A 19,949-nucleotide genomic window follows, 5' to 3' on the forward strand; every position below is an offset into this window, starting at 1 on the left:
CAAAATATCATTTTTCTTATCGTGTCGAAACAGGTTACCTGCGTGTCACTCTCGTGTAAACTTGTTAAGGACCCGTTATTAACGGGTTATTATCGTGTGACCCGATAATGACCCGATTAGTTATCGTGTTGACCCGAAACCCGTTATTTTCGTGTCGTTTACGTGTCGTGTTAACGGGTCGTGTAAGAAATTGCCAGGTCTAGTATGTGGTGTATTTTATGAGCTCAAGAATTTGCTGTATATGTGCATTGGGATTGTTGTTCGATGAATTGACATTGGATTTGATAAGTTGAATCGTGAAAAAGTAATCTCATCACGTGTTTCATGAGTTATGACTTGAAGGAGATTGATAAGAGTGTGATGATAGAGATACGTACATAAATGTGTATACAATTGGTTGTAGCAAAAACTTGGTGTGAATTTGGATTAACAAAAGGTACATATTCAATTCTACTAACCCACATAGATTAAATTATAAGGGAGTGGAGACATCATTGGTTCCTACAAGCAGAAAGAGTACCATTAGACCTTACAACATACGATGTGGGTACCAAGCACATCCCAACAACTACCCAAGCGTGTAGATGACTGTTGGTAGCATTTTGTGAAAATTTATTCGAAAGTATTAACCATAGGGGTTGCACCAAAATTGCCATAGATTGGTATTTCTCTGAGTCTTACAGAGATTGTTAACCAAAAGAAGTTGGGAAGGAAAACTTTGGTGGCACCCTATTGTACGAGGGAAACAAATAACGACTAGCATGCACGAGAAAAAATAATTAAAAGCACTAGCCGGTTTGGGATTGCCGCTTCAGAAAGCACTTCTAGCTATGTGCAGAAGTGCTTTTATTATTGACATTCATTGTCGAAATTCACTTCCTAAAGTTGGCAAAGGCTTGCATGATTTTACATAAACAGTCAGTTCCCTTCGCTGAGGGCTGATTGCAGGGCGCGTTCTGCTTCCTTGAGGAATAGTCGAGTGAGTTGCTTCTGCACACGTCTATAGACTATACTAGACCAGTCATTTCGACTCACTGACTTGTGTCGTGCAACTCCGTTCGTCTGTCCACTGCAGCTAGAAAAAGAAACGAGGAAATTCAAGATTAACACAAACACATTGAGTTTCTCTACCGACATTTTTGTTGTTGGAAAGGAGACAATGGATGATAAGAGACGAACTGCACAGACGGAAATACTAGGAAATTTATTGTAGGCAAAACGCATAGGAAGGTGACTAATATGTGTGTTTTGGCGAAGATGGTACCTTAAATTGTTCTCACTCTGCTGGGTCGCACTTTCAGTAATATGTTCGTTTTCAAGCAAACTGGTGTCGCAGTCCTCTGTACCAGAAGACTCTTGAAGATCCGTCATCCTTGCGTGTAGGAAATCCGATTAGGAATACAACTCTTCTGAAAGTTGCATGTATATGTAGGCATGCTCATTGACAAGTTAGTCATAATACATTGCTAAATACATTCAATGATGGTTCCTACTAGTTACTTCATGTTAAGAAGATCAACAAGTATTTGCAAAGCTCCGGAATCACCACAAGCTTCCCATACCGCTGCTTGAACTTCAGAATCAGATGGTTGCTGCCCCTCTCTTGATTGTACAAGCTTGAAGATAAAATAGTTTAATTAGGGTTTTAATCAGGGAAGCAAATTATTCATAACAGAGGTCTAGGCGCTCTTCCTTAATTTTCAAATGCCTAGGGATTCATTGGGGCAGTGACTAGCCGCGTAGCGCTATGGTGGGGCGCTAATGCTTTACCATAAACTTAATTTTTCTTATGTAAAGAAGGTATATTCTCAGCTAGCAAAAACTGAAATGGCGAGGTTTTGTCGGAGAAAAATGCATAGCTGCAAAGCTGTTACCTCTTCCAGCAGCGATGAAACCTGAAGTAGCTCATCCTCCTTCATGGCTATAGTCCTCAAGGCTGTCAAAAAGGCTTCAGGGAAAACCAACCTGCTCGAGTACGATGGCATCTTGCACTGGCCACTCCAACTATAGCTGCAAACATGGTCGAGTTTGCACTTCTCACCTCCTTCAGTATTTGAGTTGCCTACTGGGAAAAAGCCATGATCCAGTAAACTTCTAGGTAACAGACACCTCGTTTCACCTTTCTGCGAACAACCAGGTTTATGAATAACAACAACAAAGCCTTATCCCACTAAGTGGCGTGAGCTATATGAATCCTAAAACGCCATTGCGCTCGGTTTTGTGCCATGACTTCCGTTAGATCCAGGTTTATGAATAATGAAACAAAATTTGGGGAAACAAACAAAAAAATTAAGAAATATTTTTGTTTATGCCCTTAAAATTCCAATTGCATTACTTATTTTATTTCTGAATGAAATTCAGAAACAGACAATAGCGGACCTGTGCTTCGAGAAGCTGTGCTTTCAAGTCTGCAAAGGGAACGTTTTGAATGGCCTCCACTGGATAATGGACCTTAATAGATCAAATAGAGTCAAGTTTAAGTTTCTTTGGATTAAACCAAAAATAATATAACCATTGTGAATGAGTAATTTTAATTAAGAAACAAATGAGCATTCAAGACAAGTCCACAAGACATTCCAATCTAGAGGCATTACCATGAGATAGTCAGCTGGATTATCATCAAGGACAAAACCATAAAGATAAAGCAGTTCCTGCACAAACACAGAGAATGACTCAAGACTCAGAAAGTTGATCGAGCTTTTCAATTGATAAATCGATTAGAAAAACAAGATATGGGATAGCAAAGACGAGTAGTTTCTTTTTCCTCATTTAAAAAGGGGGGACAACTGGTGGCAAGTCACGGTTATTCACCCCTTCCAGGCTAGGAAAGGGTATGGGGAATTTCACCCTGCCCGTGGCCACAGTCAAGCAGAGTAATCAACTCGAAGCAACGAACCTGGGACCTCCCACATTTTTTTGGTTTATTAGGGAGTCGCAGTCCGCACCCTTACCACTGGGCCACTTGTTGTGGTTAAGACAAAGTAGCTTTTTCAATTTACACTTGAGAAAGAAATTTTCTGAACAAAAAACTACGATGGCAAGTCAAAACAAAGTTAAATCTGTTGGACTAGTAAACCTAAGTAAGAATGTATGCTCAATGCATGAAAATGTTGACATGCAATGCAATAAGTAGCACATGAAATGAAACATGATTCCAGATTATAAGTTGAGGCAACGATGTGCGAGGACAAAGGCAACCATTTTAACGAAATTATGTTAAGTTACTAGGTATGAAGGTCAAGTCTGGCGGCACCTGTTAGGAGGTATGCAGAGTACAATAAATACAATGTTAATAGTAAATTTGGTGTCAGAAACAAACAAAAGTATAAGTGACACCAAACAGTACCTCGTTCCCTTTGCTACCATAACTTATGGAAATCTCTGCGTCAATCTGCAAGGGTTGTCCAGCTTTCCAATTGAAGAGAAACAAAAAAAAGGCCCAGCTAATTAGACCAAAGAAAAGAAATGAAAACAAGTGCGGAACAATTCATAGAAACTGTCAAAGTTACATAAACTTGTATGTGATGAGATTAAACCTCTGCTAAATATAAAAAGAGGAGAAGTGAAAACAAGTACTGCGAAAATTCAATAGCAACAGTCACGGTGAGATAAATTTGTGTGCTATGAAACCAATACAAGATATTATGAGTGTAACAAATTAAACTGTTGCTTTTCAGCAAGAAAAGGGGAGCAACTGATGTTAAAAGAATACTACCAGAAAGAAGGTACATAGAATTTGGAACTCCAGTTATCGATCCAGTTTCATCAACTTCCCATGTTGCTGCTGCCTTTATATCTGAAGAGCCACATATTTCAGCTAGTAAGGTTAACAGAATAAAGACTCTCCAAACACTTGATAAACAGCCGGCATACCATGGTTGCAAAAGTCAATGCCAGGAACAAGACCCTACACCCAGACAGTCTTGTTTTGTTTAGGCGTGGATGTCACTTTACCAAATTGAATATCAACCCCTTCAACCTGACATCCTAATTAAAGAAATCACTTATATTAGAATAAACAGAAACATTTTGTATCAAAAAATACCAAATCAAACACCTAATACATACTGATGAAGTGTATTGGTGATGTAAAAAAATTGACTTTACCACTTTCATCTCTTCCATTAACCAACTCTTCTTTGCAAATATTTGTAGAAACCTCAGAATTTTTGCCACCTGAAGCTCTGTCTTCTTGAATTTTGGGAAATACATAAGAATATGGAAGGGGAAGGTTTAAAGCACGGGTCCAAAACAGAGAAATTGCTCTAGCATGAAAGCAGTTGTAATACATAGGAACAAAGGTCTAAAGCACCATGAAGACATTATTAGGGAGAGGATTCAATTAAAAAAATCGTTAGATTAGTCACAAAGATGGTACCTACCAGAGGAAATCTTCAAGGCACATATCTCTGAAAAGAAGCAACAGGTATTGTATATGATCAGTAATTAATCATTGTAAATTCTGAGGATGCATACAACTGATTCTAATGTCTATCCTTCTGAATGTTGTTCAACATGTAACTTTACAATTTACATAGCATCTTACAAGAGTATACGCCTCATTCACTTGTAACATAATGACAACTGAAAGCCTAGCACCATGAAAAATTGACAGTCTGCCATCGTATACCATTATTCAAGAGTCTGACCATTAAATAGATGATCAATTCATATGAAAGTACCACAAGCATGCAGACTAAGACACCTGATTACTCAACGATGAAAAAATGAATTACATGCAACCGGAAAAAAAATACGAAACTTCAGAAGTCCACCAACCAGATAGATTTCATCATAAATTGTGGTCTACAGTCCAATAGTCTTACATAACCAAATAATGTTTTCGCATTTAACCAAAAACGAAAAATAATGCTTTCACAGGATTTTAACATGAGCTGTATATTTGTTGATCCAACACTAGTTAGGAAAAAGTCACAAGACTGGGCATGACAAGGACCACAAGAAAAGAATGGAACTAATTATTTCTCAACCAATCATTCATACCGTACGCTACCTCTGTGATTTCTGAATTAAATACTTACAAATTTCATTCCCTTCAGAAATTTATAAGGAAAATATGTACATACATACATACATACATACATACATATATATATATATATATATATGGATTTACACACCTTTCCAAATCCCTATCCAGAGTTAACAGTTTCTTCACCAGAGCCTTCAGTTTGTCATCATATAACGACACCAAGCTTTTCTTCTGTATGATAAACCTGTCTCTGGTCACATGTATTACACTCGGAAGATAAACTACAAACATATTTGACAGAACTATATATCAAAAATGACAATAGATACTTGTAAAACCATACAATTTAAACTAAACTTTGGCATGCTGGGAAGCCAAATGAGCTTGGAGTGAAAAAGTTGTGAAACCACACATAGATAATTTTCGGCATGAACATCAGTACAAGTTTAACCTAAAAACCCAACAAATGACATTATCAATATCACAAAAAATAAACTCCAACCTAAAAGTCTGCTGCACACCTGAAATCTAGCTAAAAATTAAAAGCATTTTCTGACATCTCATAAGAAAAAAAATTTCAAAAAGGTATTGTACATTATCTATACCTCATCTTAGAAGAACCATAACAAACCATCATTGGATGCAGTTTCCCACATCAGACGACATGTACATATACAACCTACATTTGGATATTTAAATATGATGGCCAGATGCCCAAAACTCTTTTACCTGCATTTCCGTTGCTCGATACAATGTTGTCCCTTTTAGCTCCAAAAGCTCATCATCAGTAAACCAAAGTGGATTGCCAAAAGTGGTCGGAAGCATATCAAAGTACCTGATGTTATCTTCCATTCCACCCAAGAGAAGCTCAGCTACCAAAGAAACGAGAAAGTTTGGAATTGATAATTCAACAAAAGGAAATCTATACATACGGTTTCCAAGAAGAATTCTTGCGGAGGCGCTCCACTGTCAGATATAAGATCATCAAGAGCCTATCATCTGCATCACCTTCTTCAAACATTGCTCTACATTCTGGTCCAAGAAGAGGGTCTTGCAAAACTCTCATTGGAGTTATCGCCAAATCCAGAGGAGCAACTAATAGAACCCCTGATATTTATTTCTCAAAATAAATCAGAATTATGCTCCAAATGTGAGATTGTTGCAACTTACAACTTAGAATGTCCCACATCATAAAGGAAAAACAGAACATCCCAAACTGGTGTATGAATTTTCGGGATCAACCCCTTACAATGTGGTTTTATTGCGACACATAACAAATTCTATTTGTACCCATAGATCTTAATAAGGGGAGGGCATGATCAGTTTGGCCGAATAAGGAAGTCAGAGAAATGAAGTAGTCCATAGTACTCGAGCTGCTGAGCAGATTGGAAAAAAAAAAATTATGACAAATCTTCTGCAACTATTATGAACAAATGTAAATGGTTGTTTAACCAAGTAGTTACGCTAATAAATATATTACAATCATCTTCAATCCCTTCATTATATCTATAAATAATTTAGACAAAGAACCAGATAAATCATGAACAATTTACTGTTTAAAACAAAAATGTAAGATGTAAATAACCCATATATTTATATCCAGTTTCTTGAGTTAGTGGCCCTTTAATTCGGGTTAAGAAATTATGTCCATGTTTACTAAACCTATCAAATATCCCAAAATTCGAGCATAAGTTCGAGTTGACAAGGTTTGTCCAACCCAAGAAACCCATAAAATCGAGTTCTCTGGTTTATCTTCCCATATGGTTTTCAAAGAATGCAGCCTTTTGACACTCAAAACATGATAAACAAAAACCCAACAATTTATGAGTAAAAGGAAGAGGTGGGTTAACATCAGAAACATCATTAGCCGAAAAAAATGCCAAACCCTTTGTTGGAATAGGAGTATTTGATTTTGCAGCCGCGTAGCTCCGGTCCATTAACCTGAATTCAGAAACCCAAATGATCGAAAACAAAAACGCAGTTGCACTATTTGATTAGTGAAAGATTTTATATAGAAAAAAAACCTGTAACCACTGGAGGAATCGTTTGAGCTTGGCCTCTTCCTGTGAGCTCGCCATTGCTGTGTGTGTTAATGAGAGAGAGAGAGGGAGAGTGAGGCGTTTGGCAAATAGCAGCTTCAAGTGTTTCAGTATCGTACGTCTACAAAGGAAGGGCTTTAGGCCATTTCTATTTGAGGGTTAAAATCCATAACATTACGTTTGCAAGAACTTTTGTTATAAATAGGTAAAAGTTAGAGAGATAACTTTTTAATGTGATATTAAAATATAGTACAAGAGGATAACAAATAAAGACAGAGGAATAGATGATGTTCCTGATCTTTTTCTTTCGTTCTCTTCTTCTTATATTTTCTTGTATATGTTTTGATTGCAGTCGAGTGCTCTATTTATAGAGCAACTCGTATTACTACATTTGAAATTTACAACACACTTTTTGACAAATGACATCTTGATTCCCAGAGTCAGTTTTCAAACTGTCATGGGAATTGACAATGTATATGTTTATTCATAAACAATGCAAATGTTAAAAGCCAACCTGTGAGAGCATTGAAAAACTCCACCAAAACACTTGGGCATTCACTACCCATCAGCATTTTCAACAACTTTTAAATTATGGCATAATTTTAAATGACAGGAATTACAATTGACAGTAATTAAATTCTCGTTAATTGAAATTTCATCGTTTGGATGTTAGATACATAGAAATTACAAAATGACAAGAATTTTAAATTTCATCGTTTGGATATTCTCTAGAATTTGTATTATATAGAGGAAATACAAATTTGAATAAAAACGTTAAACTGGTTATAAATCATCAGGGTTAAGGTCATCAAACAAAAATGAGACATTAATTATAAAATCATCAATTTGATTCAAAATAATACATCAGCAAGACATTAGTTAGTTAAAACCAGAGTCTAAATTTTCCAACAATTAACAGCTGCAATAATGTGATGAGTCTACAATAATCTGATCGAGTTGATTAATGTAGGAAAATCCCAATAAAGCACACTTGCAAATGTTAAAGAACTTTCATGACATACAAGGCTTTTATTCTAACTAATATCTTACTGAAAAATACTAACATAGGAAATATAATGAAAACAATCATATGCACCTCGTGAAGTAAACAATAATTGTAGTATCCCACATCGCCCGTGAGGGCGTGGTCTTTGGGCCTTATATGTACATGCCTGGTGGTACCCTTTGAGGAGGCCTTTTGGGGCTGCGGCCTGCAAAAACAAAACCGTGCGGTAGCCTGGTGTCTGCGACCTAGTCCAGGCCAGGAATGCCAAAGCGGACAATATCCTCAAGGCGGGAGACCGGGATGTGACAATTTGGTATCAGAGCCAGACTCACGGTCGTGGTGTGCTGACGAGGACGTCGGACTCCCTAAGGGGGGTGGATTGTAGTATCCCACATCGCCCGTGAGGGCGTGGTCTTTCATGCCTGGTGGTACCCTTTGAGGAGGCCTTTTGGGGCTGCGGCCTGCAAAAACAAAACCGTGCGGTAGCCTGGTGTCTGCGACCTAGTCCAGGCCAGGAATGCCAAAGCGGACAATATCCTCAAGGCGGGAGACCGAGATGTGACAATAATACCATATTCTTTTTCTTCTCAACTGTGAATGTTTTCAACATGAGAAATTGCTTGTCATTTTCGATCAACCAAGCACATGCTTTGAATTGTTCTTCTTTACTAAGATCTGGTATTGCATTTACTTCATCATATACCTCTGTTGGATCAAGCTTTTTGTGTCTGCACAAATATAATCTTGAAAGGATGAAGCCATCTTGGCAAGTGAATCTACAATCATATCTTTAGGGGGTGATCGGTTTTCTCTTTGTATGAGGCACATCAACAAAATTTGTTGTCTTTCTTGATTCCAATCATTTGAAGGTTCTTTGAGAAGAATACACTTACCATACCAATGCATGACAATGACAATAACATATATAACAATAATTTTCCTTTTTTTCCTATTTTCCTTTTCATTTATAGCACACTTTCGCTTTAATCTCATTAGCATGTCTACAACATCAGTATTTTCCATACCTATTTGAATATATGAACAAAGATATATTGTGATATGCAACAATAGTTATGGGATATGCAACTTTCTGTTTTAACCAAAAGTTGTAGATATACATGTAGTAGACACACAAGGTTTTTGAGGCAAGAGATTAAGAGTGAGGCTATGCAATCAAAAAACAAATGAGACAAAAGTGAACAGAAAAAAAATGAGTAGTCATACAAGTCATGTGACATCCCACATCGCCCAGGGTAGTGATCCTTATATGTCTATTCTCATCCCTACCTAGCACGAGGCCTTTTGGGAGCTCAGTGGCTTCGGGTTCCGTAGGAACTCTGAAGTTAAGCGAGAAGGGGGCTAGAGCAATCCCATGATGGGTGACCCACTGGGGAAGTTGCTCGTGAGTTCCCAAAAACAAAACCGTGAGGGAATGGTAAACCCAAAGCGGACAATATCGTGCTACGGTGGTGGAGCAGGCCCGGGAAGTGATCCGCCCCGGGCCAGGATGTGACAATTTGGTTTCAGAGCCTAACCCTGGTCGCGTGTGTGCCGACGAGGACGTCGGGCCCCTAATGGGGGTGGATTATGACATCCCACATCGCTCAGGGTAGTGATCCTTATATGTATATTCCCATCCCTACCTAGCACGAGGCCTTTTGGGAGCTCACTGGCTTCGGGTTCCGTAGGAACTCTGAAGTTAAGCGAGAAGGGGGCTAGAGCAATCCCATGATGGGCGACCCACTGGGAAGTTGCTCGTGAGTTCCCAAAAACAAAACCGTGAGGGAATGGTAAGCCCAAAGCGGACAATATCGTGCTACGGTGGTGGAGCAGGGCTGGAAAGTGATCCATCCCGGGCCAAGATGTGACAAGTCACATGCAAATCAACAGTTGGTTCATAAAGATAGAACAATCTGGAATTACTATCATGAGAGTAATTCCTTCTTTCAATTATTGCTTCGGTGGCTTAACAAAATCATCATATTCAATCTTGGTTATTGTTAACCTTCAAAAGAACATCTGTAATAAGGAACTTCTGAACTAACACCAAAGGCCATCAAAAAACCTTCCCCCTTTCCTAGATAAGGTTACAGACCCAATACACAATTCAATCAAAGAAAAAAAACCTAATAAGCACACCAAGCATATGACTATCAACAAAATTCACAATTTCTATAAAGAGTATACCTAAAAAGCTTAAAATAATTCAAGAAAGAAGAGAGTAGAGGCTGACCTAGAACGAAGGAAGAAGATGAAGCATGAGTGAGAATCCCTTCGAAGATTGGAAAGTTAATAGAGTGAAGATGCAGCCCTTTTATTGTGAACTTTGGCGATAATCATCCCAGTTTGCCGCCCTAATCATGAAATTTGGCGCTTGCAAGATTTCCAGCCGATGAATTTGGGATTCTCATTGTTGTTGGAATTGTGAAATTCCACCTATTTAGATGGAAATTAAACTCGAAAATCTTCATCCCAATTTCCTCCTTTTTTTTCCCGTAGAAATTGGCTATTCTTACGCTACAAGTTCCCAAACGAGGGAAAACTGTTTTCCCATCCCAAGTTCTGTATTTTAAATGAAATTATGTTTCATTTTATTGTATCCAAACAAAGTGTAAGTCAAAAGACTCAAACATGGCCGGATTTATCAAAAACTCATCTCTAACTCTATGAAGCCCACCGCCACTTAATACTAAAGTCTAGTTGTATTCCTCTTCACTTATAAATGAGAGGTTTTAGGTTCATTTCTCGCAAAAGGCAATTTGAACCATATTATTACTAGCCTATTTGTGATGCTAAACCCATCCCTCCCCCATAGATAATATCATTTGTAAGGCCTTCCGATTGGAGAATATAAGCGTGGCCTGACACTGTTCATTAAATTATTTTTTGCATCAGCTATAATTATGGAGGAGGTTATGTTTAACCCTCTCGATTGAAGATGGCCTTAGGGTGCATGTGATGTCTGCAAATTGTGTCCTTCAAGACCATCTCCAACCCTTGAGCTAAAACCTAAAAATTTGAGCCTATAAAATTTAGTTTTTAACCGAGAAACAATTTTTTTGATCCAATCTTTCTAGGTTAAAATTTTAGTCACAAATCATTAAATAATGAATTTAGGCTAACTTTTTTTCTTAAAGTAACTTTTTTAAAAGAAAAAAATTATGTAAACTATCATAATTTAATTTTATGAATATTTTAACCTAAAACTATTTAGATTCTGACAAATATTGAAAAATTACTAACTGACACCATAAAACTCTTGAAACACTATGAAACACATAAAAGAATTTTTTTTTAATTACTTTAGCCATTGGATTTAAATTTGGACCGTTAGATTATTATTTTTTTTTACTGTTGAATTTCATCCAATTAGATCTTAATCGTTGTATCAATGAATTTATAAATATAAAACCAAAAAAAATATACATATATGGTGGAGCAGCCCCACTAACCCAGGGGGAATCTTGAGCTAAATTTGGCTCAGAAAAAAGTTTTGAGTTTTAACTCATATTTGTCCCAAAGGTTGAAGTAAGTTTGAATAAGTTTAGAACCTAAAATTTAAATTTTATTTCAATAGCTAGGGTAGGTCTAAACATTACCTTTAGAGAAAGGTATGAAATGAATAAAAAAAAATTATAAGGACTTAAAAGAAAAATTTATGAAGAGGGAAAAACGGTTTTTCTTTTGTTTTTCTGAAAGCGAGGAAAACGGAATTATTTGTGGTGATTTCCAAAATATACAAATCCAAGGGTCAGGATTAGTTGCGTAAGAAAAACATATAACGGGGGGTCAGGATTAGCTGTCAGATCCCGCGTCCCAGTACATTTTATCTGGCGCGAGTAGGATACTCCAACCTACGATAAGTATATAAAAGCAGCTACAGGCCCAGCGTGATCATATTTCATCGGTTCCCTCCATCTCTCTGCGATCAAACTTCTCATAAAATTAGGGTTTCAATCGCTAACTATTCACATTCTCTCCATCTCTCTGTGATCGCTCGTCGATTTCGATTGACTGGGCATCGGAAACAGTTTACACGAGACTCGAATCGCTTCAAGCCTTCAAGCTTTCGGCTAATCGAATCGATCATCGATTACTTCTCTTCTCTCAGGTTTGCTTCTTCTCCGTACGCACGTCTCTGCAATCGTGTAATTACATCTAGGGTTTTGTTCTTTACACGACGTTAACGGATACCCCAGGAGGCCATCTAGGGTTTTTTTTAGTCGAACGCGTTTGGCGTAAGGATGATGATGGGTTTTCTGTCTGGGTTTTATTGTCGCTCAGGATGCAAATTTAGGGTTTCGTTTTTCAGATTACTCTTATTTTTATTTAGAATTCGCTCAGGAATCGGCGACTGATTAGATTGCAAAGTTTTCGAATTTCTTCCAAGGATTTAAAGAATTCGACATTGAGTTTCTCGATTCTTAGAGCGTGATGGTACTATGGAGTTGATTCTCAATCAGGCTGCAAATCTAGGGTTTTGATTTTCGGCTTACTTTTGTTTTTATATAGAATTCGCCAAGGAATCGGCGGTTGATTAGATTGAAAAGTTTTCGTTTTTGGTTCATGATGTGAATTAAAGAATCCGACATTGATAGTTTCTCGATTCCTAGAGCGTGTTTGTACTACATCCATTCAGATTTGAAGGCTTACCGGGTTTCATTTAATTTTCGGGTTATTTGAAGAAAGGAGGACATATTAGAATATGAGAATTGGGGTTCTGTTGATGCTTGGTATTTAGGGTTTCTGTTTGGGTGGGTCACTTTTAAGCTGCGTGACGGCAATCTCTCATTGGTACTAAATTTGTGTTTATAGTATGGCGACTAAGGCATTAAGGAGGCCCGCGAATAGACCAGAAAGATCAGCGTATAGTCGACCAGTAGGAGGACCTTCAAAATCTGTTTGCATTTATTGGGCAGCTGGAAGATGCACTAAGGAATCCTGTAGGTTTTTGCACCCGGGTGCACCAGAGTCATCCATGAACCTTCACATTTCAAAAAAGAAGGCTCTTGTTTGGACAAAGGAGGAAACTACTACCGGAAAGGGCAATGCATACAATGCTCCTCAGAAAAACAATGCTGCTCAGAAAGGCAATGCAGACAATGCTCATCAGAAAAGCATTGCTGCTCAGAAAGGCAATGCTACTCAGAAGAGCAATCCTGGTCCGATCAGCAATGCTACTCAGACAAGCAATGCTATTCAGAAATCCCAAGTCTGCAAGTACTGGGTAGATGGGAATTGTGTGAAAGGTGATCGATGCCTGTATTTGCACAAGTGGTTTAGTGGAAAGGGGTTCTCAATGTTGGCAAAACTCCAAGGGCACAAGAAGGTATTTCTATTGAACAAATATGTTGTCTTTTTAAATTTGTTCTATTTTATCTTCTTCGAACGGGAAACTAGAAGGAACTGATGAGTGGAGAAGACAATATAATTTTGGCTATTACTTGTTTTACAGTTTTACTCAAGCTCTTTTATTTTGTGTTAGTTATTGGTCTTCCAAAATTATAATTTATATATTTCCAAACACAATTGTTTATGGAAATATTAAACTTATATAGAGTAATTTTATGTTCTAAAAAGCAAATTTTGCTTACCTTCTATTTCCACTTCTATAGAGCACAAATAGGTATTTGTCGTTCTTCTTAATTTGTGTGTTTGGACAGTCATTCTAATGGTGAAATATATGTCAACAGGCCGTCACTGGTATTGCACTTCCTGAAAGATCTAACAAGCTTTATTCCACTGGTAAAGACGGAGCAGCCAGAGTTTGGGACTGCCATAATGGTCAGTGTGACCGTGTGGTGAACCTTGGTGATGAAGCAGGTTGTTTAGTTAGTGAAGGACCATGGATTTTCATTGGCGTTCCAAATCTTGTTAAGGTATTTTAGCGTGTTAATTTCATTATTATACAGTTGTGTATTCTTTTTGTTGCTTGGTTTGTTCAATATGTTTATGCTGATTGTGCTTGATGTTGCAGGCATGGAACATTGAATCAAATGTGGAATTCAATCTGGATGGACCTGCAGGCCAAGTGCATGCTATTGTGGTTGGTAAAGAAATGCTTTTTGCTGGGGCACAGGTAGAGAACCTAACAATTGGATATTTCTTCATCCACTTATTCATAGTTCATAAGTTTCAAATGATTTATCTGTTTCCTTATATACTGCAGGATGGTGTTATATATGTGTGGAAAGGCTGTCCCCAAACAAATTCGTTTGTTCCTGCTGCAACTCTGAAAGGCCACACTGGTCCTGTTGTATGTTTAATTGTTGGGGCAAACAGGCTGTACTCGGGATCTGTGGACCATACAATCAGGGTGAGTTTGTAGAATTTATTGTAATATATGCTGTTGGGATATTACTTAATGCAGTGTGGCCAAAACCCTTATTTTGTGGTGCTTCTGTGTTCAATGTCATATAGAGTAATTTACTGTGATTTTCTTTGTTTCAGGTTTGGGATCTTGATACTTTACAGTGTGTTATGACACTAAAAGGGCATTCTGGTGCGGTGATGTCTCTTATTTGCTGGGATAAATTTTTGCTCTCGTGTTCATTGGACTGCACAATAAAGGTGTGGGCAGCCACTGAACGAGGCAGCTTGGAAGTGACCTACACCCACAGTGAGGAGCATGTATGTTATTCTATCTTTAATCCTTTCCCTTTTGTTATGTACTTTCAGTTATTATAGTATTCTAGGGTGTTAGTTTTCACGGTTCAAAGTAATATTCTTGCATTCAGTTGTGCAATTTGTATTACTGTCTGATAAAGTCTTGTTGTATACTTGATAGTGGTGTGCTCAATTTCCATTTTTTGCACAAACCAAATCTTATGATACTATTCTTCATGCAACAGGGTGTCCTTGATCTTGCTGGAATGACAGACCCAGAAACGAAGCCAATCTTGCTTTGTTCTTGCAATGATAATTCTGTTCGCTTATTGGAGCTGCCATCGTAAGTCCACAGTGCCTGATACTAAACGCTCCGATTCTTGGTTTTTTGAAGTTCCAAAGCTTCTCACTTTATGATTTGCTTTTACAGATTTTCTGAAAGGGGCAGATTATTTGCAAAACGAGAAATTCGGAGGATTGGGGTAGGACCTGGAGGATTATTCTTCAGCGGGGATGCAACCGGTCTCGTTTCTGTTTGGAAGTGGATGGAGCCTTACAACAAAGTTGAGTCTTCATGAGTTACTCCACTGCCCGACGCGTCCATATATTCTTTTGGTTTGCAAGAGCCATTGCTGTGATGGTCGTTAAGCATTCATCTGAAGTTTAAAATCCATTCATGCATTCAGATTAGGTTTGTTCATTGCTCTAGGGCTCAATTTTTCATATACGATTCCTCTAATATGTTCGATTGTACAGTGTAATGAACTATGAATTTCGTCGATGTAAAGTATGAATCATTATTATATAGATTACATTCATCAGAAATACGGTCGTTCAGAGTTGCCTCTGTTAGTAAACTGAATTTCTTTCATTCTATTGGAACCAAAAAGGGTGTAGGGGGTTTTAGAATGGAAGTGCATGGATTGAACTTATTTTCTTTTTTATTTGGATGAGGGAAATTTGTCGAAGACATGGCACAAAACCAAGCACAATAACGTTCTAAGATTCATATAGCTAACCTTTACTTAGTGGGATAAGGCCTTGTTATTGTTGTTGTATTTGGATGAGGGAAGTTTGAACCTGAGACCCGTCTAGCAAAGCCGTAAAATTAAGGGGATGCTTGTTATCCTTCTTGGATTCAATTTTACTTTTCAGAAGAACTGTGACTCGAGATTTAAACCATCCACAGGAACGTAAATTTATATTTATACGAGTGATACATCTAAAATATGGCCTAAGAAATGATTGTGAGCCTGTTCAAATGTGAGACCAAATCACGATAGGAACTATATGATTTTTCCACAAAAAGTAGAAACAGAATAGGCTAGCAGCTGTTGCAGCGTAGATCACCGTCTCCACCTCCATATGAGAAACAGAACGACGACCGTCAGAATCATGCCTGCGTACTTGATCCACTGATCAACACGGTTGCGCCTCTCAATGAGCTTCAAAACAGAGTTGGAAAGACCCACTGTGTTCAAGACATCCAGTGCTTTTCGTTGTGCTCTCTGAAACAAGTTAGTAGATGATTCAGCATTTAACAAGCATTAGTAGCAATAACATGTAATGCATCACTAACTGTTTGTTACGTATCAAACAGATTATATATCTATCGGCCCAACTTCTTTTAATTTGCTATGACTAATCTTCAGATTGCTACAAAAAGTTCATGGCAATTGTAGATTCAACCATCATCAATACACCAAAGTTCCTGAGATAAAAGGGTTAAGCCACCTGAATTCAAGAACAAAGCCAGATCTTCTCTTGCAAAACTGGGGATGTGCTATATCAAAGTATTATTCTCGTTGTTGTTCAGTTTTATTTGAGGCATTTTTGGATTCCTAAAATCAACACCAATGCATCAAACCGTCCAAGGTAATGATGTTAAGCCACCTGAGTTCTCTTGTTACAATCCAACACATGTTTTATCCTATATCGGGAAGGGCTATATCAGAGTACTCTCTGTATGGATATGCGGGGGAAGATTATCACATCTAGATTTGACTAGTTTGAATTCATTCACTAACAAATGAATCATACAATAGTGTTTCAGGTAGAACTTCAATACAAGGATATTCATGACAGTTGGAGACTGATTACTTCTGCCAATACATAGAAAGAATATGAATATTGGTTCTAGTTAAATCCTTGTTTAAGTTTCCTATTCTGTCTACTTCCTCTCTAATTCTCTCTTACCCTGCGTCACATATGCTCATCTCAAACGTTCACTCAACCTAATTGTTTATAGAACTACCATGTGCACACAATATCAAAGAAGATCTACCAATTTTCTTGTCCTTTATAAGTTAAAATTTGCTATAAAACCAGAGTAAGTACTCCAATGAACGTTTTATATTCAACAAAAATGACATAGACAAAGCCACAGTTTCACCATTGCTTCTTTTCGATAATCATGAAAGTTGAGGTGCATAACGGTGAGCACAAATAGGGTGATACCTTTAGAAATTCCCTCTGTTCTGCATATTTCCTAAGAATAGCTTCCCCAGTAGCATTGGTTTCTTCAAGCATGCGAGCAGAGTTACGAACTGAGTCCCTTGCTTGCGCCTCCTCATCGAAGATTCTCATAACATGAGCACCATCCCCATTCTACATCACAATAACATAGGCATATATAAAACAAAAGGCATACATGATACTGACGCAGTAAACAAAATGTTAAAAGGGATTTCGGGTTTAATACAGCTCTTCCAAGCAACTCTGCCCTCTCTCTCGCTTCTGTCGCCCTCTTCTGATTCCTCGCATCATACCTATCCAGACTATCTTTCAAAGACTGAGCCTCTTCCGCTATTTGTTCCACTTTTCTGCATAACAAAAAGCAAATCAGGATCCAGTTCAATAAACCCAATCACAATTACAACCACCATATACAAAATTGACAAAATCCCACCGCAATGTTCAATGAATTAACGAGCAAAAAGCCCCAATTCCAATTACAATATCCAAAATAACAAAAACCCAACTCAAAGATCATAGTAATAAACGGAATTTGAAAAAGCCAAGTCGAAATCCAATCCCAATATGCGAAAATGGCAAAAAACCACATCAAGGTTCAAGGGATCAATGCAAGAAAACCAACCTTTTCCAGAGATCGCGTTGAGATTTGGCACCCACAGATCGCCAGAGTCGGTCCATCTCGGCGCAGAGGGATTGGATTTGAGAGATATCTCTTTTGACGGAGGTGGAAAGGTCCGGGGAGTCGATGCCGCCACCTGCGTGCTCCAACCTCTCCAGCCTCTCGAGGCCGTCTCTTGTTCTGAGCAACACCTTCTTGGCGCTCTGGTATATCTCCGATAACGTCCCTCCTCCTAGTTCCACCGACAATGCCATTGCAACTGTGATTGCGATTTCCCCTCTTTCTTTTTCTTTCGGTGTTTCCGCACCGAACTGAATTTGATTGAATATCGAATGATTTTAGTCGCAACTCAACAGGTCGGTACCTTAATCCAGGGGGAGACCAGAAGAAGAAAAGAGAAAAAGGTAATGGTGGCCATGGGCTTAAAAAGAACAGCAAATCAATCTGGGCTGAAACTCAAGCCTAGTTTGTCAAGTCCACTTAGGCCCAAATAATTTATTTTGGGTTTGAATTCGGTTGGAGTGGGTGAAAGAGGAAGACCCTAACCATCAAGACAATATATCATTTGCTCCAATGAATTTGAAATGAGCTCCTCGGATTTGCGAGATACTGGCAAATTAAAAAGAACTCAAGACGATACCCCTTAGCGTAAATATTCGTACATAAAAAATTAAAAAAAAAAATCTTAGGGTCTATTGCTTTTTGACATAAAAATTTCTTATCAATGTGTTTTGCAAAAAAATTTAGAACTATTTTTAGGTTAAGAAAGAGCCTTATGGATAATCGCTATCAGATACTTCTTCATGAAACACTTTCATATACAATTGTGTCACATCTCGGCCCGGGACGGATCACTTCCTGGACCAGCTCCACCACCGTAGCACGATATTGTCCGCTTTGGGCTTACCATTCCCTCACGGTTTTGTTTTTGGGAACTCACGAGCAACTTCCCAGTGGGTCACCCATCATGGGATTGCTCTAGCCTTCTTCTCGCTTAACTTCGGAGTTCCTACGGAACCCGAAGCCAATGATCTCCCAAAAGACCTCGTGCTAGGTAAAGATGGGAATATACATTTAAGGATCACTCCCCTGGGTGATGTGGGATGTCACAATCCACCCCCCTTAGGGGCCCGACGTCATCGTCGGCACACCACGGCCAGGGTTAGGCTCTGATACCAAATTGTCACATCCTGGCCCGGGGGGGACCACTTCCCCGGCCCGCTCCACCATCGTAGCACAATATTGTCCGCTTTGGGCTTACCATTCCCTCACGGTTTTGTTTTTGGGAACTCACGAGCAACTTTCCAGTGGGTCACCCATCATGGGATTGCTCAAGCCCCCTTCTTGCTTAACTTCGGAGTTCCTACGAAACCCGAAGCCAGTGAGCTCCCAAAAGGCCTCGTGCTAGGTAGGGATGAGAATATACATTGAAGGATCACTGCCCTAGGCGATGTGGGATGTCACAATCCACCCCCCTTAGGGGCCCGACGTCCTCGTCGGCACACCACGACCAGGGTTAGGCTCTGATACCAAATTGTCACATCCCGGCCCGGGACGGATCACTTCCCGGGCCCGCTCCACCACCGTAGCACGATATTGTCCGCTTTGGGCTTACCATTCCCTCACGGTTTTGTTTTTGGGAATTCACGCGAGAACTTCCCAGTGGGTCACCCATCATGGGATTGCTCTAGCCTCCTTCTCGCTTAACTACGGAACCCGAAGCCAGTGAGCTCCCAAAAGGCCTCGTGCTAGGTAAAGATGGGAATATACATTTAAGGATCACTCCCCTGGGTGATGTAGGATGTCACAATCCACCCCCCTTAGGGGCCCGATGTCATCGTCGGCACACCACGGCCAGGGTTAGGCTCTGATACCAAATTGTCACATCCTGGCCCGGGGGGGACCACTTCCCCAGCCCGCTTCACCACTGTAGCACGATATTGTCCGCTTTGGGCTTACCATTCCCTCACGGTTTTGTTTTTGGGAACTCACGAGCAACTTCCCAGTGGGTCACCCATCATGGGATTGCTCAAGCCCCCTTCTCGCTTAACTTTGGAGTTCCTAAGAAACCCGAAGCCAGTGAGCTCCCAAAAGGCCTCGTGCTAGGTAGGGATGAGAATATACATTTAAGGATCACTCCCCTAGGCGATGTGGGATGTCACAATTGTTTAGGGAACACTTGGGTTTGTAAATAAAAATGTTAACGTGGTT

At 39.1% G+C, this 19,949-nt stretch overlaps 2 protein-coding genes and 1 pseudogene across 2 annotated transcripts; 1 reads left to right on the forward strand and 2 right to left on the reverse strand.

Moving 5' to 3' along the window:
- Positions 1 to 638: 638 nt before the first annotated feature.
- On the reverse strand, positions 639 to 7,145 carry LOC137748354 (uncharacterized; annotated as a pseudogene).
- A 4,782-nt stretch (positions 7,146 to 11,927) lies between these two features.
- Positions 11,928 to 15,469, forward strand: LOC137747512 (zinc finger CCCH domain-containing protein 48-like). Its single transcript, XM_068487638.1, has 8 exons — positions 11,928 to 12,149; positions 12,854 to 13,367; positions 13,732 to 13,917; positions 14,016 to 14,117; positions 14,208 to 14,354; positions 14,489 to 14,668; positions 14,890 to 14,987; positions 15,075 to 15,469. Exons 2-8 carry the CDS (start codon positions 12,855 to 12,857, stop codon positions 15,220 to 15,222), a joined length of 1,374 nt encoding a protein of 457 aa, XP_068343739.1. The 5' UTR covers positions 11,928 to 12,149; position 12,854; the 3' UTR covers positions 15,223 to 15,469.
- A 342-nt stretch (positions 15,470 to 15,811) lies between these two features.
- LOC137747513 (membrin-11-like) lies at positions 15,812 to 18,107 on the reverse strand. Its single transcript, XM_068487639.1, has 4 exons — positions 17,742 to 18,107; positions 17,346 to 17,466; positions 17,102 to 17,251; positions 15,812 to 16,152 (listed from the first exon to the last, which is right to left on the reverse strand). Exons 1-4 carry the CDS (start codon positions 17,990 to 17,992, stop codon positions 15,991 to 15,993), a joined length of 684 nt encoding a protein of 227 aa, XP_068343740.1. The 5' UTR covers positions 17,993 to 18,107; the 3' UTR covers positions 15,812 to 15,990.
- Positions 18,108 to 19,949: the final 1,842 nt, after the last annotated feature.

The sequence above is a fragment of the Pyrus communis genome, chromosome 10 (genome assembly GCF_963583255.1).
Source record: "Pyrus communis chromosome 10, drPyrComm1.1, whole genome shotgun sequence".
NCBI classification, from domain to species: domain Eukaryota; kingdom Viridiplantae; phylum Streptophyta; class Magnoliopsida; order Rosales; family Rosaceae; genus Pyrus; species Pyrus communis.